This window comes from Dermacentor andersoni, chromosome 2 (genome assembly GCF_023375885.2).
Source record: "Dermacentor andersoni chromosome 2, qqDerAnde1_hic_scaffold, whole genome shotgun sequence".
Classification (NCBI taxonomy): domain Eukaryota; kingdom Metazoa; phylum Arthropoda; class Arachnida; order Ixodida; family Ixodidae; genus Dermacentor; species Dermacentor andersoni.
In genome coordinates this window covers 107543994-107565564 of record NC_092815.1, presented here as the reverse complement: position 1 = coordinate 107565564, position 21571 = coordinate 107543994, and the positions used below count along the sequence as shown (strand labels likewise).

Below are 21571 nucleotides of genomic sequence, written 5' to 3'. Positions count from 1 at the left end.
GCTACTAGAGACGATCAAGTGACATCAGCCCAGAGCTGTTACTGAGGGAGTCAACCAAATACGGTGTCGGGGTGTACCTACTTACAAAAGTGCAAGAAGAGATGAAAGAGCAGGTCGCATTGTCACATTTTTGCAATATTAATGAAATCAAAATGTCATCCGCTCATACCCCACCCTTTTGCTTTTATGAAATGTATAGAAATTTAGCTAAAGAAATTCACTCATTGGCCTTTCAATACACAAAGCCACAGTTCAGCTAAGATGGGTGCCGTAAGATGACTCCAAATTTTTCAACCATCCAGGATTCTTTCCAGCATACCCCGTAATCTCAGCACACTGGTACTTTCACATTTTACGGCTAACAAAACATGGCTGCTACGGTCGGTAATCAAACCAGCGGTTTCATGTACATTGGCAGAATTACAATGCGGCTGAGCTGTCACATAGTAATAATGATGTTGAAATACTCACGAGAAAACACAACCATCGATGTCTTTCTCATGGGCATGGACAGTGCTTTTCCAACCAAGCTCATGATTTGTTGATCCACGCCATCAGCGGTCAGCATTTGCTGTGCTAGGCGTACGCATGTCTGCAAAAGAAAGTGGTAAAGACAGAAAGCAAGTCTCATGGCAAAGGTAGATTTAATGAAAAGGTTGTATCAAAGAATCAGATGCTGCATTTATTATAAGCTTACTAATAAGATGTCTAGATCCGGTGTAGAACTTCCAAAGAGAGACGACAGCTGGCAGGCCTTGCAAAACTGACCTTGGGAAAGAAGGTCATCGATAAGAATCTTCAATGACTTAATCTCCTGAAAAAATATAAAACATAAAAAAGATCAAGAGGTAACCTATAATATTGAGAGACAGTGTATGAAGGCATTAAATCAAGCTAAACTTGTAGATTACACTTCTAACAAGATCTACTAGGTCACGCCTACCAATGTATCCCAGAAGGTAATATGAAAGTAAAATAAGAATGGCGATGACAGCTGCTAATTCATATGGTGCCACAGATTATGCACAAACTTTGCAAGACTATTTGCCATATCTGCTCAGCACCTCTGGTCAGTACCCTTCCTTCTTCTTCTTCTTTTTCATTTTTTTTTTTTTTTTGAAACGGATTTACTACCCGATCAGATGAGATGTCACCAAACCATCAGTTTCAGTTGTCTTCTCAAGCAGGACACTTATTTGGGCAAGTTGGTTCATAGTTAAGTGGGGAGAGCGCAGCACAAAAAGACACAGGTAAAGAAGACACAGTATACTGGACAAGCACTGTGTTACCTCCTGAAGCCCTTTGGCTGTGGCTGCTATGGGTGTGTTGCATTATACATGTGTTAACCAGCCCTCAAAAAAATCCCATTTGAAAAGGTTAGCCTGCATGCTACGTTCATGGATGCATCAGATTTATCTCTGCATTATATTCGTGTAACTACAGTGCCATTACTTGTGACCATCCACGTAGCTTCAGTAACGAAGCCTCTTTCAATTCACAAATGCCACGTGAGTTACTGTAAAAAGTATCTGTAAGTGCCCACCTGTGGGTCAGTCAAAGTTTCACAAGCACCGGGGCTTGGTGGTGAGGGCATCACCAGAGGCCCTCCACTCCCAGCATCTTCTGGCTGTGACCTGCCTCCGCCGCGGATGCACCAGAGCCACACTCTGGCCTCCCAATGCTCAGCCTGTGGCGAGGGCCACGCAGGACTTGCCTGCAGCCAGCGCAGTGCAAGTCGCCCCACGTGGTGCCGCTCTGTGTCTGTTGCCAACAGTTCAGTTTTACTCTGCACAGAGGACCACATCCCCACCGGGCTTTTTGGTGCTCAAGGTGAAAATAAGGGCAATCAAACATCAAACTTAATACGATAGTGGCTGTTGAAGTTGTGCCATAGCCCCACATAAGAACCCACTATAAGAACCCACATAAGAACCCACTAATAAGTACATAACATATAGAGACGTGGATGGAATGAGTAACACTGCAGAACAAAGATGTCTTAGTCACGCATGGCAAGCACCATACCATATGAGAAACGAGCCACAAGTCTTGCTTTCGTATGAATTGCACCGTGTGTCTTTTGCACCACTTGGCTATGCTAGATTACATCTCAACCAAAGGTGCATTAGTGAAAAGGGCGCTACAGGCAAGCGTCACATCATGTCAGACCGGTACACTGTCTTTTAGGAACTCTTTCAGTATTCTTTCGGTACAAAATGACTTAGTGGCAGATATATAAGATCAAAACTGGAGACCAAACCTTCCTTCCTCAATTATTCTGGTGCAACCACCAAGGCAGCGACAACAGCAACAACAGCACTGTCATGACTTCATAGATCTGGACACTCTTGCTGCATGAAAGGCCAACTACATGGGTCAGTTGATGTTGATGTTTGTAAGCAACACATTTATTATCAACAGGTGACTATCCTCTATAAGTTGTTGCTGCAACCAATAGACCCTTTTCATGTTGATCCCATGGGCACCACTATGTCTGATCACATGGTGATGCGTCTACTACTTGCATCATGAGCCTCCGTTGCCTCCGTGTTCACAATGGATGTGCATGATACCTCTGAAACTTAGCAAACCACTGTTTCGGCGGATATCATGGGCAATGACTTGGTGGATGACACAAAACTTTAGGCATGGCTTCAGAGGATATGTAAGCATTTTTGGAGCTCGTTATGCCTTGTCCAAACAGCACAAGCAGCACATATGGTGCTTGTACTAGAAGCGGGTTTAGATATCTATTCCAAGCTGTGCCAACTCTCCTCTTGTGAATTAAATCAGGATCAATGTGTTTCGCTATTAATTCTTTATTTGGCTAACATTTTGAAGCAGCAACTTGTCATGTAACTTAGTGAAGTTTCTCGGTGCTGGTCACCAACTGATTGTTTATTTCCTGCCTAATCGCTTGCAGGTGTGCTCATTTGCGAGATTTCTTCTTGTTGTGCACAAGGCTTGGAACGTTTATGCTCTGTACTTTGTAATAGCTTGTAGCAAAGACGCATTATCGCTAGTCACTCAATTATGGACCATCATAAAATATTCAGCTTTGAACATTCTTATACAGTCGGTGTATTTGCTGTAACCCACGCTTCAGTCCATTGATTCAAGAGTCTGCCCATACACTTATTATTAATGTGTGGGGCTGAGTGCACATAAGTTTGTGTGCAAGTTGGGCTGGATGAGTGTAGATAACGTGCGGGAAACTTACTACACCAGAAAGTAGTGAGCGGTACTCACTCTTGCCAATGTTCTGGGTTGACATTCTTTCTTTGGAGGTTAGTGTTACAATGCTGGTGGATGAGTGATTTTTTTTTTTTACTCTGGAGGAAAGTCGTGCATCATGAATGGCCGGCGACACAGGCAGTCCCTATGCAATGGCGGTCCGTGGTCTTGGTCACACACATTAATTCCAGTCTTTAATATTTTTGCAGCCTACTACTGCACACGTTTTCCCTCTACCGCTTCACAATATGCAGCATGAATGGAGCACAGTGCATTTGTGAACACCGAGTTTGATTTTCAACAGCTGACTGCACAGAAGCAGGGCAGAAGTGGTAATGGTTTCATATTCATGCATTTTCCCTGAGCCAAAGTGCATCGCGCCGCCGAAAGCGCTATCTCGCAAGCAAACTGCTTCATGAAAAGGGCCTATAGATCACAAAGCTGGCCATCATCATGTTGCCGCAATATATCACAAACTCTCGTTAAGTATTTCTAGCGATGTCCCTTCTGCACTTCTGTCCTCCTATTTTATTTACGTCTATTTTGCAGTAATTTTTCTCCTACCTATATTTTCTCTTAGCCTCTATATTTTGCACAGCCGCGGGGCAGTGTAATTGTCCACTGGGAAGTGAGAGAATTATGATGCCCACGGCCCTTCATTTCCTTTATCCTCTTTTTGTTCCTTAATGCAATAAACTATGACTACGTACTACTACTTCCCCAATGTTTCAATTATTCAGTGCATGCACAGAAATAATTGCATTTATGCCCATTTTACCAAGAACATTTTGTCCATTTTCATCACCAGAAGCAATATGAACTGTGCAGGATTACTGCAGCAGTAGTCGCACTGCAGCATTAGCAAGAGCAAAACATTAAGGTACCACAACATGCATGTGTAAGCTTAGGAGAAAAGTGTGAATAATTCCATGCAATCAGTACTGCGGTAAAATCTGCCAGGGACCAAAAAAAGAAAAAAGAAAACTGCTGCCTAGGTACCTTGAGGAAACAGAATGCCATGGTGGCATCTACGTCATAATCCTTCAGCACCCTGTCACAATCTTCCCAGAAGGCAATATCTGTGGCTCCACGCAGGGCATCATAACGAAGCTCCAGCTGGAAAGAAGAAAAAGAAGGGAACAAATAAAAATAATTCATCAGAACCCTTAGGCCGGAGAGCATTAGAAGCTAATCTTGCTTTACACTCAAAGCTGTTAGAAGTGCATTTGCTGCACAGACAGCTGGCAACTTTACAATTGCATTGAATTTCGTGAGAGTGCTTGACACTTTTCATATAACCTTATGCTCATCTTCTCTGCATGACAGCTGGGTGGCAGTAAGAACTGGCTGGATGCAGTTACAGCTGATACAACTAGAGAGTGCTAGCGTTCTGGAGTCTCCCTTAACAGTGATGGTGAAATAGGCACGTGAGCAACTACATTCAGCCTACTTTGGCTACGGGAAGTGAGCAGGCATAAACCTCTGCTTTCTTTGTTTGGAGACAGTCATAATGAAGCATCAGGATTCATTATTGATGACTTAGGCTCTCAAAGGCTTCAATTTTGCAATTGTGATGAGTGTATTAAAGCTGCTAACAGTTAGTTAAAAATTCGCTATTATAATTGGTGATTCTATCGTAAATCTTGATGTCTGCCACTTCTGTAAATTTTGGCTCAGAAAATGATCATTTGGTCTTGAATTTCTTGGTTAATGTTGGTCAGTGTTGAAACAGCCAGCACTGAAACGATCAATATATTTGCCCCACTGCAGGTGGATTGTTTTAATACTTTCTTGGGTGGCAGTACCACAGAGAATAGCACGAGACGGAAATGAAGATGCAGTGAACACATCGCGTTTGATTTAGTTTGTCCCATTTTATTTTATATACCGCCATTACCCAAGAAATTAACACATACCGGCTAGCCCAACTTTTTATATATTTCTGGATGCTTTCTACCTGACTGATAGCCACGTCGGCCAATGGCAGCTGCGCAGCTTGTGCCAGCTGGAGAGCAGAGGCAAAATGGCCCGCCTCGTTGAGTCGTGCAACCATGGCAGCCACAGCACAAGCACGTTCTGCAGGGGCCACTGCCCACAGGAGGGCCCAGTCAAAGCCCACATACAACGAGGGGCTCAATGACGACAGCAGGGGTGCCAGTGCAAGCAGCTCACTGACATTGTACAAAGAGGCGCAGTGACAGAGCAGGGCCTCCATGTCCTTGTGCGAGCGACAGAGCACAAATGAAGCACTGAGCAGCTTTTGTGCAGTCTCCTTCAGCCAAACCCGAGACCCAACGCCCGAGCCTGACGTGGAAGCCGTATTGAGCTGCAATAAAAAATTGACAACAAGAAATTGACAATTGAAATTGCTTTCAATATTTTGCAGAATTGCAATACATCAAATCCTAAGCACACTTTATGCGGTCACAAAGATGCAAGAAAGTTATACCCCATATTCTGAAACAAGCCTTGATTCAACGCTCTTCCTTGGCTCCACCAAGTGGAGCGCAGACCCGCCCCTTGATAGAAGACACATTTCTAAAACACTCATTGGCAGTTCTTATGGCAAGGAGCCGCTTGAGAAACACACCTTCGATTCCTGGTGCATTTGTGTAATGGCTGGGAGTACCTTGCTACAAAATTTACGATCGATAGTTGCTGCAGATTGTCAATGAATAGGAGTCACCACGTCAGTCGAAGGATGGCCCTGCCATCTTTCTTGAGTCGAGGTGGAGTGTCGACTGAAGGAACATTCTAAACTAAGCATTATCAGCTTTGCGTATATGCATCCCTGTTTATGAAATACAATGCACAGACTAGAGACAGACTGGAGAGGTAGTGTACTCGTATTAGGGTTCTCCTCGTGGCGGGCAGCAGGTTAAATGCGACCCACAGCTCTGGTTTACAGCCAACCCCTTCGAGGGGCAACTCGTGAGATTATAATGGCTGACTTGAGCAAAATTTCCTATTTTTTATTCCTTCCTGCGATCCTCAGGTTTTCTTTTTATTACATGGGGGAAGATTAAAAATAAATCTGAAGTAAAAAAAAAAAATGAGCTTTTTGTAGTGTGTTGCCGACAAAATCATAAAGCAAATTGGGCTTCTGAAGGTGCCATCACACAGCAGATCACACTGCTTTCCATTTGCACAATGCCGCCATCTTGGTATTGTTGTAAACAGAAGGGATAGAAGCTCCAGATTGCTGCAGTGTCATATTTTGCCATGCAAAAATAAAAGTTCTTGTGTATCTTCTTGCTATGTTGATCAAATTCGTGTGTTCCGTATGTTATGCTGCTGCAAATGAAAATATGCATTTTGTTAAATGGACCTGCCACTAGCCACAATGGCTATAGGGTCCAACAACATTTTGTGTATGTGTAATGAATTGTTTTTGACAGAAATAGAGAAATAAAAAAATGTGAGTGAAAAGAGAAAAAACTAGTGTCGCTATTTGTTGCTGCACCCCAGTGAACACAGGAAGTGCTCTTACTGGCTGACGCAAACTTGAATAGCTGGTTCAAGTTGGGCACACATTTTGGCAGAGGTCAGCTGTACGTTTCTCTGTTCTTGTGTCGGATGGCGATAGCAGTAGGTTGCATTGCTGGCTCTCATTTCTTCCACTAATGCATCCAAAATGCAAAATTGTTGAATGTATATTCAAAATGGAACATGGTCATAACAACAAAAGAGAAGACGAAAGCTTATTTCCATGTGTAAACCCCCTCTCTAGTCGCAAGATGTCCACCAGTGAAAAATTTCCAGAGAGAACCCTGACTCGTATCAACATATAATAATGCTGTATTCAAGTGCAGTGTGTTAGATATGTTTTTGAGTTGCATGAGCGTTATCAAAGGGAAAAGAAGTCAAAATATGTTAACAATATTATGTTTCTGCTAATACCTTTAGGCTAGTAGAGAAGCAGAATGTAGCTGTTCGTAAGAATAATAGGTCTGCATGCTTTGGTTGAACAATGTGTCAGAAGATGTCATCACCAACACTACTCCTTTCCACCTACATCTCTTGCATTTCGACAACAGTGATACAGTAGACTCTCATTCATATATTCTGTAAAAAAAATGCGATAAAAGAACTTACTAACCAGGAGAACATATGATTCGAAGTCAGTAAAAGATATGGCAGACTCAACTGCAGTTGATATCTACGTAATGCGAAATGTTGTGTTGCACAAGACGCCGATGCGTGCAGTGCTGGTGGAGCCCGAGAAACAAAAAGGCACTCATTTTCATTTTTGCAGTTTATGCAAGGTTATGTTTGCACTCCTCTAATTTGACCCGAGTTGGCAGCTTTAAAGGGAAATTTGGATGTGTCCACTCAGAGAGGATTGTTGTGGCACAAGACGCCAATATGCATTGACCTGGTGGGGCCCTGTGGCTCGAGATGCGCTTTGTCATTTTCTTATTACATAATGTTTCAAGTTGAAGACAGGGAAACCGAAACGAAATTGAGCTGGTGAGCAACATCAGAATACACTGCCGCTAGAGCGAAACATGACTGTCACTGTGTACCACCTGCCACAGAGAACAATGGCACATTTGCATTATCACCTATACATATCTTGCACACGACGTCACATCTGTTGTCAGTCCTGACTGTCCGCCATTGCTGGGTAACCGTTCGCTTCAATGCATGCACGCCACACATTTATGCACTTTATGGTACTAAGAGCTGTGCGATGGCAAAAGTTGCAAGCCCCGAATTTCGACCTCCTGGATGAGCTTGTGGGGCCAATGCGGGCTCACCATAAAGAAAAAAAAGGCTCAAGTGAGCGATGGCTTGGACTCGTACAACTGTGCGTCGGTGCAGATATGTGACTTAAGCTCCCAAGCTGTTGCCAGCCATGATGCACATACCTATATGTGATCATAATTACCTTGTGCCGTTTGCGAACTTTCGTCACGCTGCTAGAAAGGAAGGTCTGCTCATTGCAGTAGGTTCACAATTATTTTGGGTAAGTAAAATATCAGCAAAGCACCTGCTGGCAGGTCTAACTAGCCCTCAGCGAAATCAATGAAAGGAAGTTGCTTCGCGAGGTACCGTGAAAGCTTTCTTGCCTCATTATTCTTTGAGGTGATGTGTTCACAGATGGCACTGCTTGTCACACAGGTTCAACCATGCCTGCACAATTTTTCTTTTGCGTGTTAAACCCAAGCAGGGGAAACAGAATTAAATTATGTGTTTACTGCTTTTCGAGAGTTTTGGTTTTCTAATTAGTAGGTGCTCCCAGTCCGTAAAGTGAATATTCTGTTTCAAGAAGCATAAGCAGTCACAAAAGCTTAAGCATGTGGTAATCTTCCATGCTTACCGTGTATCTGGGCATTAGTGCAGAAGCTGTACATAAACCAGTTGATACAAATAAGCTTTGGTTTAACATTAAATTTGGATTTAAATCTCAATCTGTTTAGAGGAGTAGAAAATTGGCGCATTGGCTTTGATTTGTTAGCATGGGAAGAGCAAGAGACAACAAACATCGCTTGCACAACGCTCGGGCCAGGTTTGTAGTCTTGGCATCTTTTTTTTTTTCATCTTTTTTCGTTGTTTGTGCTGCCCCAAATATGAATCCATTGCTTAAGTTGGGAAAGGAGCCATTCATGTTCTGAAAAGAATTCTTATTTATCCAGGTTCCTGGACTAGCAAGGGGCACTGACTTTTTTCCGACAGCACTGTGCATTTTCGCTGCTTTGTTATCACTTTTGGTAAATGGCGCAGACCTAATACATGCCTGGTTCTGCATAGTTTGGCATCTTGGCAGTGTTACTTGTTGCCCGGCAACCAATAATTGCACAGATTGGCATGATCGTGATGCAAAAAGTAACCATGGATCAACAACAACACAGCCACACAAGGCTGCCAGGTATGCCTCAGGTATACCGCAGTGGCGGACAAGCTCGCAGAGCGGACTGGAAGAGCTTCCTACGACACTACTTCACACGCACTGTGGTACATACAGGCGAGGATGCTTATCGCAATATGGTTGACGGCAATAGCTATGAATGTGACATGCGACGAATGCGAGCACATTTGCTAGTACCGGAAGAGGAAACTGAGTGTACACCAGCATTTTCATGTGACACAGGCAGGCGAGTACTGAGGGGAAGCTGCCGTGGTGAAGGCGCCTACTGCTTTAGATCATGCATGCTTTGCGCCTTTTCTTATTCACGTGGGATCTAGCGGTCAGAAAAGCGTATCATATGATCGCAGTATGGTGATGTACTGAACATTGGAGCCCAAAGATCATGTTCTTGCAGACATATTTGTATTGGGTCAGTTTCTGTGCTCTAGATCACGAACATTACCGCTGCAAATCGCACTAAATGGGATCGTGTCAACTGGGCTCTAATGTACATGTATCCAAGGCTAAACGTCTCTAGTAATATTGCAAACAACTTTGTATATGATGCAGTAAATAACCCTTTCAGTAGCTCTGGTAAATGTGACTTCCTGTAAACTGAGCCATTTCTGCAGCTTTTTGGTATAGCGCAACTGCACACAATCATTTCTACGGGTTGCCAGAGAGCCTGTAGCTTTGGAGCATCTCGCAAGTTTTGGATCACACTAGCAACCTGAAAGTACCTATCAGAGTGCCCTTGTACTTTTTAACATACAAAACTTCTGCTTCATTTTGAATTGATGTCGTGGTCTGAAATTCGAGTGAACAGTTAACGTCAACCGTAGCCATACACAGGTCTGACCACAGTGTTACAAACAGAATTGACCGCACAAGTGCGCTCAACAAGCAGCACATACAATCAGTGACAAACTAATTAGGGAAAAATGAGACATCCACCCAATCATAGCAATTTCTACAAGGGAAACCTATAAAGGTTTCTTGAAAGAAAAGCCTCGGAGTTGAAGAAAGATTCGTCCCAGTGCAGGACTCGAGCTCGGGACCACCGCCTTTCCGAGGCGGCCGCTCTGCCATATGAGCTAACCAGGCGGCTAGCAGATGGCAGGGCGAAGTCGAATTTGTCAACAACTCGAAGCAAAGGTAAGAGTTTGACATAATAGTTCTGCGGAAACTCGCAAGCTGGAGAGAAGTAATCAATTAAGGAAAACAACAGTCATTTGCTAGCCGCCTGGTTAGCTCAGATGGTAGAGCAGCTGCATAGGAAAAGTGGTGGTCCCGAGTTCGAGTCTCGGACCAGGACGAATTTTTCTTCCACTGCAAGGCTTTTCTTTCGAGGAACCCGTATGGGTTTCCTTTGTAGCAATTGCTACGAGTAGGTGGATGTCTCATTTTTCCTTTTAATTAATGACTTTTCTTCACCTTGCAGGTTTCCGCAGAACTATTACGTCAACATCAGTGACAAATTAATTGTTCTTTCTTAATTACCAGAAAAAGCTAATTATAGAACTTTAAAAACATGCAATAGGGGCCATTCACTATTGATCAGGCAGAGCAATATAGCCTCCAATACACAAACACAATTCAACAAACCTTTGTAAAGCGAAGTTTCAAGTTCTCAAGCAATGACGTTGCCTGCATCTTGTCACGTTCAAGAAAAAGAAAAACCAAGAACTCCACCAGGGTGAGCATGAGACTTTCCTGCGGGTAGAAATAACAAATTAGAGACAAATACCACAAACACACACAGTCTAATAGACTTGAGTGACAAATCACAATAAAAGGCAGTAAATTTTGTGCCATGGCTGCATCACATGCTTCTACCTTGTTAATGCAAAGTGGGTATTTGTATAGCTGTTCTTAGGACCATTCCAATGATTTTTAAAGCAGCCTGTACTAACATGGTAATGTTTTAAAATTTCGCCATAAAATTTTTGTGATTCCCTGGCATATTCATTGTAGCTACTATGTCTAATGAGAAAGAAGTGTGACCTTTTTATGCAAATAGACTATATATTATTTGCTGCCAAATGATTAGAGCTACCAGTAAACTCGTGCAGCACTTTAAACTGTCTATACACATCTGTCTTAAAATTTATTGTTCGTTAAGCGTACAGGTAAGAAGAGCTGCAGCCCCAGGTGCAAAGTGCGGAGGCGTCCCTTGCGCACTGCATCCTCCATGGTTTCTTGCAGATCAACCAGCGTGAACTCCAAGGCACCTTCTCTTGATTTTGAGTCATAGGTGCCCAAGCACAGCTGCAACCACAGCGCCAAGCAGCTGCCCATGGGAGCATCCTGAAATGGGCGGAAAGAAAAGCAGAAAGAAAAAAAAAGTCTATGTACACGGTACAGGCGGAGGTGTTCCATTACTTATACCGACCACTATCAGCCATTATATAGTACTACGAAATACCCAGGAACATAAAAGGAGAGAGAATAATATCAGCTTCGACTTCCTGACTTTTGGATTGTACCAACTTTGTGGTTAGACATCCATCTAAGCAGAATTAGTTAACCTTCAGCAAAAATGAAATTCAGGAATTTTTAAGTGCCTCACGAAACTTTAGAATTTTTAAGGATTTGAATATGGCATTTTGATATTCAAAGGTTTCAAGGATGAACATTGGTCTATATATCAAAGCAGACCTCTAAAATTTGTAGGCTGGCTTTGAGTGCAACTCTGTAATCTAATAAAACTGGGTTCACACAATGCACGTGATCGAGGATAAACCAGTCACATGAGATATGATGGACATTTAATCCCTTTGCAGCTTGCATTTGCATGACAACACAGAAAAGCAGACAATAATGTGGACAAACTAACCCTACTCTTACTCCCTAAAGCATGAACAACAACACAGACGCATTAGAATCGCACTCGTGGCTATTTGGCTAACAACGTCAACCACACTATTGTGTTTATTTTTGCTCGCATTTCAATCAAACAAGCAGAATGGATTGTATTGCAGATGTTTTTACCATACTAAGGCATTTTGATGTCTGTGTTTTGGTATTTCTTGCCAGAAATCTCAACAGTGATTTGGCTTTCAGCTGTATCGTGAACCATCTCGCGCAGACAAAGTAAGAGCCACAAGAACAATGACGTATGACTCCATGATGTGCAACCCACAAGCTCAAATTGCAAGCTGGTCCATCCAGGATGCGAGGGTACTCACAGGACAACAGCCAGCAAGCAGGCACGGTGTCTGGTGCTGCAGCACAGCAGCTGCACGAAAGAATCGTTCCCATGCCACTACTGTGCTCCCCGAGGCATTGCTTCCACTACATTGGAGCACCAGTTCCATAAGCTCTGAAGAGTATTGGTGTTCTGCAACGAGGTGGAGCACATATGAGGACGATGACTCCTCACACTTGAAGCTGCTCATGTGCACTCAAAGAATGAGAGTGCCCCTACTGGGCCACTACTTTGTAGCGATGTCTTTTTCAATGCCAATGCGTTTGCGTGCTTTTGGCATTCATGAGTGGTCAGAGTGACCACTCATGAACTCGAAAAGTGTGAAAAGGCATTAGCATCAAAAAAGTAATTGCTACAATACAGCGGCCCTTATGGTAGATTCTCTCGAATATGAATGTAAAGGAGCTTTGGATATCCACTTATTTTATTTATCACTGGTTCAGCTTAACAGAAGTGTGCTAAATCTGTGAAATTCTAAACAAAGGTCCCCAAGTTCTTTAGCTTATCAGCAAATTCATCTGAACAGAGCTTATCTTACTGCATGTCACAGAGCACTGTGCATGCGACTGAAAGTTCAGCTCACAACAAAAGGCATTAGTCCCCAGCTTTTATGGTTAAACAACTACCGTGTAATTTTGTTTTCACTTTAGCTACTGCCAAGAGGAAGATGACCAGCAATGCTGAATTAGTTTTAGCTATGACTACTTGTGGTTACAGATGCAGGTCTGTGGCTTCCACTTACAGACACTTCTGCAAATTACAGGTGCAATTAATTTATACAACACTGAATTTATACAAGGAAGTTTTTCCAACTATGTTCACCTGCCTACAGCCTTCAGCACCACCCTTATGCCTACAACTGTTCCAAGATGGTCAAGAGGGGAAAGCAAAAATGAAGCTGCAATTAATTTGTTGTTGCCCAAATGTCGTACTTCAAAGGCAATGGACTGCGTACCAGTAGCAGCCACAACAGCCGCATCAATGCTTTCGCTGCTGCAGACAGACAGTGCATCATTCTCAGCCGTATTTTCTGCAAAACATAGGGAAAACAAATTCTTGCGTTACACTTCTTAGGTTCTGATAATGCGCACATCTTACACCTACCTTACAGCAATAGATGAAAAATGATCTAAGCTCACAAATAACAAACAGCAAATGATGTAAAACTATGAAATTAATTTCACACAGAGCCCAGTAAACTTGTGCATCAACATGCATGAAGCACATGATGACAGTTGGGTTTGAATGTATTGGGTCATTCTATTCTGCGCATGGTCCCTCATTTAATGTGGTGTGCAAGGTTCTCCACTGCCCTTACCCTGCTGGTCGTGGGACTTGGCAGCAGGTGCTTGTAGGCCTATGCGAGCGTAAAGTGATGCCCTCAGGTCTCTTCGACGGTGCTCACTTGGTCGCAGGGAGCTTACTACAGAAAGGGCTTTTGTTAGGTGCTCTCTGAGGCAGCTGCCTTCAAAAAGAGGCACCAATTCCAGCACCTGAAACAAATAAGAGCTATTTGCACAGAGGGCATGCAATGTTACATCCAAACAAACTGTTCCTTAACCAAGCAATCAAAGCAGCATGAGCTGACAACAGTCAATGATCTTGAAGCAAACATTGGCAAGTGTGAAGCAAATGAGACGAAAGACGAGGTACAAATAGAAACACAAACAAGCGCCGACTTCCAAATGCTTATTTTGAGCGTCCGAGCAATACTGGCACCTTAACTTCAACAAAAATTCTAAGAAAACTTAACAGTTATAGAATCTCTGCAGTACTGCAATGTTACATAGGCTAAAGGAAACCATCTAAAATTTTCTCCTTATCAAGCAGTGACAAAGTGACATAACTAAAGCGAAGCATTTTTGCTTCGATTTAGTTATACAGTAAGCCTCTATAATCTCTTTCCGTTTTATCTGTGGCTCGCTTCAGGAACATTTCTTTTTTTCGGTACTGGCTTACACCCACATCTTTTACAATGACCACCCATGTGCCCCCTATATTGCTGTGCACTGCAAGACAGTGCTCGCGTACTATGACGCTAAGGTGTCGCACTTTGCTTCTCTCGTTCTAGTTAGCCTTGCACAAATTGAAATTACTCATTCGACTCAAGAAAGCGAGGTTTGTTCACGTGAACTTAGCATCTGAGTAGCCACCTGATCGTTTGCTAGCCGAATTGAACATCGTACTATGTGGGCAATGCGCATGCAGAATTCTGCTCCCTTGCACTACTTTGGTGTTTGCCGAGTGCTTTCAGTGTATGCAGAGTGAGCTAGTCACCCCTGGTTTGCTGTCACCTGCACATCATCCACACTGCTGCCCTGGACTACAATCAAGCCACCCCGGGCAATGGAGATGCCTGTGGCCAGTTTGGCAGCCACTTGTGGCTGGCTTGCAACTCTCGGCGACTGGGAGAAGAGCTGGCAGTCACCAATGGCTACTGCGGCTCTCGCCAGCAGCGTGCGTCAGCGCGAGCGATGCTTGCTTGTGCCGACTGCTGCATTGCCGTTTCTGGAGTCCTGGCCTGGAGCCGTGCTGTCGAGCCTGCAGAGCTGCTGCTGTGAACAGTGGATACCAAGGGGAATAGGACCACCTTACAAAGCTGACGTCTCCTCGCAGCTGCCTGTTTTGTGCCCACTTCTGAAGTTGTTGTTGAATGCCGGTTGTTGTCAGTGTAGCAACACATTAGGCCTAAGGCTTTACGAAGCCACCTGTCGCACGTGGAGGGACACAACCCAGTAGACCATGGCGTTGAGGTGTTGCACATTGCTTTCCTCATTCTAGTAGGCCTTGCACAAATTGAAATTACTTGTTCGACTTAAGAAAGTGAGCTTTGTTCATATGAACTTAGCATCTGAATAGCTGCCTGATAGTTTGCTGGCCAAATTAAACATGTTACCATGTATGCGATGTGCATGTTGAATGGCTCTCAGTTGCACTACTTCAGTGTTTGTCGAGTGCATTCAGTATGCAGCACGAGTGGAGTCATCCCTGGTTTGCTGTCACCTGCACATCGCTTGTGCTGTTGCCCCAGACTCCAGACTGTGATCAAGCCGCCCCAGGCAATCGAGATGCCTGTGGCCAGTTTGGCAGCGTGACTTCGGCAGCCGCCTGTGTCCGGCTCTCTGCCCTCGGTAGCTGGGAAAAGAGCCGGCAGCCATCAACGGTTACTGCAGTTCTTGCCGGCGAGGCATGTCAGCATGAGCAATGCTTACTCGTTCCAACTAGTATGTCACCATTTCCGGGATCCTGGCCTCGAGTCGTGCCGTAGAGTCTGCAGAACTGCTGCTGTGGCCAATGGATGCCAGCGGTGTACCTCAGAGACATTCTCGGTGCGCGGACAGTGCGTGGACATTTCCTTACACGGCCACTGCCGCATGTACTAACTCTTGTTCGCCAAGCAAGTGCTTACATTACACTGCGTGACATGTTTCACCAGTTATGTAGTGGTTTAAGTTGGGGGGGAGGGTAGGGGGGGAGGGGGGCGGGATTGACATTCATGCGTCCCCCGATGTTGTTTTCCCCACATGGCACTTGCATCTCCTGTAATCTGGCGTCTCCGTGTAGCTAAGCACCAGCAGTGGTTGCCGTGGTTGCCGTGGTTGCAGCATATTATGAGAAGTGGCACGAGTGTACCACTGCTAACGCCACCTAACAGAGGGGTTACTGGGGCGAAAAAGGGAGTAGGCTCTTCCTCTTTGGCTTGGGGTTTGCGAGCAGCACAGACATTCGACACACTCGCGCACCGCTCAAGGGGCTGTCCTGCCAAAGGCTTAGGAGCAGGACAATGGAATGGACAAACACGATCGTTCGAACATGCCACCGTTCGCATTATTGTACTTGCGGGTGATTAGGCATTGTTTTTCAGCATGAACATATTCGCTCACTACCTGGTCGTAGTGAGTCGGACTTTCTCGATTTGTCATGCACCCACTGCATGACAATTCAGCTAGCAGGCATTAGTGCATGAAAGGTGCAAGAAGTTCAACAGCATGTTACACTCCTGTAACAGGTAAAGGCAAATGCCTGCTGCACACCTGGTAATGCATTAAAGGGACACTAAAGGCAAATAGTAAGCCAAACTAAAGTGATAGGAAACCTAAGGCTTCAGTATTATCATGAACACAGTTTTAGTAATCAAGAAATTGAAGTAAATGCAGGGCACAACTTGTGACTAGCCTGTGACATTCAAGTACTAGCCCAACGACGAAGGCACTCCTCATTTTATTTCTGTCACCAGTACTCAACCTCTTGTAATAAAAAGATAATTGCGTTGCATTATAAGACGGAAGAAAATGCTGCTTGCCCAGCTCTATTCGATGTTTAGAAAAAAAGAACTCATTGATGTTACTCTTGACAACGACATGGGGGGTCGAAAGGTTTCATTTTACATTTTAGCTCAACTCTGCACTGCTTGCAGCTACGCATTTCAGTAGTTTCATTATCGTGCAGTGCTGCGCTGCTTTTGTCAGCTCATAAAACTCCCACGAACTGCAAGTATCAAATTTCCACATCTATGTGATGTTGCGGGATGCCTAAACAGTCCATGCCACTTGACCAAGAGCAGCTACAGCAACGACCCTCAAGTGAGGGTTAACAGTATGACTAAATAAATAAATAAATAAATAAATAGATCCAACACTCTGTCTTGGCTCGGTTTCTCTATGGCCCCGCAGTTGCATTTCGCGCAAAAAAACATAGCGCCATCTGTAGGGCACCGTTTTACGTACAGAATGCCATAAAGAGCGGGGATGGTGTAGGAAACGTCACCACACCCCCGCTTGGTGGTGGGTGATTTTAATTGCACTAAAGGTATGCGGATCCTTCATACATGATTTTCTCTTAAGCAAAGTCTTTTCTTGTCATGAAACAAGCACTGCAAGGTTTCCGGAATGGTATTTTAACAGTCCACGTTGACTTAATACAGTAAACTCTCAGTTGTACGAACATCGGTTTATCGAATAATTCAGAATAACGAACTTTTTAAAAATCCCCAGCAGTTTTCTTATAGATTCTATGCAAAAATGCTTCACTTAAACGAATTTCGGAACAGTAAATATTTCAGTTTAACAAACTGACTCAGAGGACCAAGGCTTGCACTGCACTGCACTGCAGGCGCAACCGTTGCCCGCCCTCATCAAACCGCCGCTCCAGCGGCAATGTAACGTCGCTGAGGCTGCAGAGCCCCTGGGGCAAAGCGGCGGCGCGGAAAACGAACGGCAACGAGGCATGGCCTCCGAGATCACCCGCACAAAAGTAGCAAGCATGTAATCTTGGAGGCCATAAACAAAGTAACATCGCTGGCGCTTACAACGCCGCCAGAGCAAAGTGGCGATCTGTCACACCACAAACCACGTGGTGTGTGTTTTTTTCTGACCGGCTAGTCGTGGCATGGTCATCGTCTCTTTCTTTCGAGTCTCGTCGGTTCCGCATGTGCACATAAACAACCCATGTGGTGCGTTTTTCACTGACATGTACAAATTCCATTTCACACATTTCTAACACTATGGATGCCATGTCTTTTTCTCCATGAATTGCACTTTAAACTTTTGACTCTGTATGTCATGTCTTATGTTGGTCTAGTGAATATTCAGTTTAGTGAACTTTCAGTTAAGTGAACATTTCCTACAGTCCCTTGAAGTTCACTCAAGTGAGAGTTCACTGTATTTGCCTTTAGTGTCCCTTTAAGTTATACGATCGGAGAATCAGACTTCTCGCAAGACGTAACGAGCTGCAGTGTGAAGTAAAAGTATGGCACTGCAGGTCGACCTCCTCAACAACACATGCGAGCACCTAATGCACTACCTAAAGGTTCTTTATTTATTTATTTATTTATTTATTTATTTCATTTCTTCATTCATATTCAGCCACTGCATCTTTGCTTGCATACGGGAGTACGAGCCATTCCTGATAGCGATATTTTTTGCATCACTGGACCAGACGCCGCTTTTTTTGGGTATGAGCCTTGCGGCACATTTTCCCCACACAATACCCAAGTGCTCTTCGCAAGTTACGTCAGGCAATTAAAGCGACACTCTCGCACATGCTGTGGGAGTGTCCTGTTATAGCAGCTAAAATGGCAGTACCTCCAGAGGCTCTTGCCTCAAAGTGGGCCGCCGCTCTGCACAGCTCCAAGCTTAAGACACAAGAGTGGGCTGTCCAGCGGGCCTGAGAGGCAGCGACGAGGCAAAGCCTCAAGGTCCCCTCATAGGAGACCTGAGCCTGGGTCGTAAGCCTTGCCAGATTTTCAATAAAGTTGTTTCCATCCATCTAATTAAGGCTTTCACCTTAATGAATGTTCTTTTGATTGTTTGCCCTACTGTGTTGTCCTTCCTTTGTCCCAAGGGCACACGTGAGACCTCACACACTTAAAGAACAGAACAGTACGCGCCTCCCCTAGCTGATGCATCATGATGCCATACTGAGGCTGCTTAGAGTGCCACATGTTCTTGTGGACGACCATTGGGAGGAACTGCAATGACATAGCGAGTCTACGCGCAACTATCTGACCTGGAGTGTTCTCTTAACTACGTTTTCATAGCCCTGTTATGCTCTGTTTCTTATTCTCAGTAGATTAAAAGCCCTTTTCCATGCAATGCCATTTTTTACCGCTTTGAAAGTGCCATAGTGTCCTTTTATAAGACATCCATGTTTGAACTTGCCTATGAGCAGTTTGTGAAGGCTTACCGTACACTGTATTTTTTACTCTGTTTTTGCCTATTCTTGTGGAGCCACATTCCTTCCTTCAATTTAAATTCCAACTGAAAACAAGAATCTGGAATGGAGTGAGACAAATTTACCATTTCAGCTCTCTTTAATTGAATCTGGCTTTATCAGAATGAAATGTAGCATTCTGCTAGCTGTAATGATCCTGGTATGACATCAGGTTTCTTTCTTTTTTTTTTTTTTTTTTTTAGCATGTCTTGTTTAGAAATTCAATGCACTTAAGGGGTGCCTAAAAGACAAGCAGGTCAAGGTATCTGCAATGACTCGAAGTTTGAAAACCACTGATTTCGCATGAAAATGCAGTTGAGTAAGAAAACTAAAGCTAATTTCACATGTCATTTCACTGACCGATTACCTGGAAATTGATGAGGCAAGAAAAATGTCAAAAAATTCAGGCAGTTGGAAAAATGAATTTCGAGAGAAAACTAAATTTGCTTCCCTTTTACAATGCCTAGCAGCATAGATTCTCTTGCAGGCATTTGCTCAACACTGTGCTTGCATAAGATAACTTGAAATTTCATGACTGTCATACTGCAGAGGTGTTTTTTCATTCAGCGAACACACAGCCTGATGTGTACGTGCATCCCGCATTGCCATGATGTCGCATGCGGCCTTGACTGTGTGATGTTGGAAGTTTAGGCTGTTTCACACAAATTCACTTCAGATCTTTCTGCCTGCACGCAAGTTAACCCCCTTCTGTGCGCGTGATCTCAGGCTCAATCACGGATGGGCGAATGATAAAATATATTAATGACAAGCTTTCTGTGACGACGTATTACCTGCACCCCGCTCACCAGACACTAATTTTCATCACAGTCACATTGGCCGACACTGCCTAGGACGTTATCCTTAAACGGCACTTTGTTGGGTGTTGGCAACCAATGTTACAGTTAGGTCCCGAGTCGATGCATATCTATTCATACTGCATACACGGCACTTAGAATCCCCAAAGACCACCATGCAAACAATAACAATGATGTATATAACCTGACCAGCACAAACTTTGGCCAAGGCCACCATTTTTGTGACTTTGCATGCGTGGACAATGTTCGAAAAATGTAGCAACAAACCATACTGTGTCCAAAATTTCAGTTTCTGTAATACATTGGTTCACAGGAAGGGTGATGGTGCCACAGTGAAGTCCGAATAATAGAGCAGGTGGAAAAAATCGGTCGGCGAGCATGTTACCTTTACACTAAAGCAATTATATTGTTTGTTTGTCTTTTAAGTTACAAATAATATTTAGTGCCATCTTGAAGTGGCATGGGTAAACCAAGCCCTCGTTTAAGTTGTCTTACAGAGGTATGGGTAGAACGCAGTGCCTCACCTGCACCCTCGGCAGCTGCAGCAGTTGTGCCCAAAGAAGGAAGCCCAGCCAGTCACCAGACGCCGCACACACACGCAGCATCGCGTCAGGGGTGTCTAGGCCATGCTTGCATGCAAAGCGATGCAAGAGAAATGCTCCACTACTGCAGGCCTCGTCCAGCCTAGATGACAATATGAAATGCAAAGAAAGGCGTGTTACTAGCTATTAGTTCATCCCTTTAACATTTGAGACAAAGTACACAACTCCTAAGCTTATACTTTTTAAATTTTTTAGCTCTAAACCTCGGCTTACATTCTTTTATTACAGACCTACAATAAAATGCTATTTTTTATTTCCCTCTCTTTTTTACAGATAGCTACAAACTATTTCTGCATGTAGGAGCAGCATACCGGACCAGAAACAAAAGCAGCGATGAATATGCATGCACTTGGTGACAGACCAAATAAAGCAAGAAGTCATATGCCTTTACCATACTGTTATAGCAAAACAACAATTAACTCTGCATCACTTTTTGAATACGTAGACCATTTTCACAGCGATCCCATGGGCGCTGCCATGTTTGATCACGTGGTGGCACGTCCACTGCCTGCCTCAACTGCCTATGTTGCCTCCATGTTTACAATGGATGTGCATCACGCCGGTGCGGTTCAGCAGACCTCTGTTTCAGCGGATATTGTAGACGTTGACTGGGTGGATGACACAAAGCCTTGGCCACAGCTTCAGAAGACATGTAAGCGCTTTGGAGCTTGTTATGCCTTGTTCAAACAGTGCGAGCAATGTATATGGTGCTTTTACATGAAGGGGGCTAGAATTATCCAGTAAAACCTTGTTAATTCGACACTTGGTAATTTGGAAAATCGGATCATTCGGACTCGCCTTCCAGTCCCAGCAGGCGTATGCATTATTTAATGCAATGAATCTCTCGTTAATTCGGACCTATTTGGCTGCACGTCAAGCTTCGGGAGCGTGAAGCGCCACAAATGTGTGATACAAAAAAGCAAAAACGGCTCCACCAAAATGAAGCGGCGGAGTTCGCATCACCATAGTCATCAGTGGCAAACGTACGTGAATCACAGCAACACCAGAACGCACTGTGCCTATTTGTGCCTTTAAAGCCTTTCTTCTTGCATTTACCGCCGCACTTAGCACCGCATTGGCCACGTGCCTTCATGACTGCGTAATTGCTATACATGATCACGTCGACAGCAGCCGCAGTTTCATCCACAGT

The 21571-nt window shown here is 44.0% G+C and overlaps 1 protein-coding gene across 2 annotated transcripts in view; it reads right to left on the bottom strand.

Annotated features, from left to right (window-relative positions):
* Window positions 1-21571, bottom strand: part of LOC126541463 (spatacsin) — a 102768-nt gene that overhangs the window by 22007 nt on the left and 59190 nt on the right. For both annotated transcript variants that reach the window (XM_072286491.1, XM_072286492.1), the window contains 11 exons: window positions 20344-20503; window positions 13612-13786; window positions 13249-13323; window positions 12274-12425; window positions 11213-11392; window positions 10691-10798; window positions 5192-5560; window positions 4234-4350; window positions 1544-1786; window positions 698-814; window positions 472-592 (listed from right to left, as the gene is read on the bottom strand). In XM_072286491.1, the coding sequence (XP_072142592.1) occupies window positions 472-592; window positions 698-814; window positions 1544-1786; window positions 4234-4350; window positions 5192-5560; window positions 10691-10798; window positions 11213-11392; window positions 12274-12425; window positions 13249-13323; window positions 13612-13786; window positions 20344-20503 (1817 nt within the window). The remainder of the gene's footprint in view (window positions 1-471; window positions 593-697; window positions 815-1543; window positions 1787-4233; window positions 4351-5191; window positions 5561-10690; window positions 10799-11212; window positions 11393-12273; window positions 12426-13248; window positions 13324-13611; window positions 13787-20343; window positions 20504-21571) is intronic.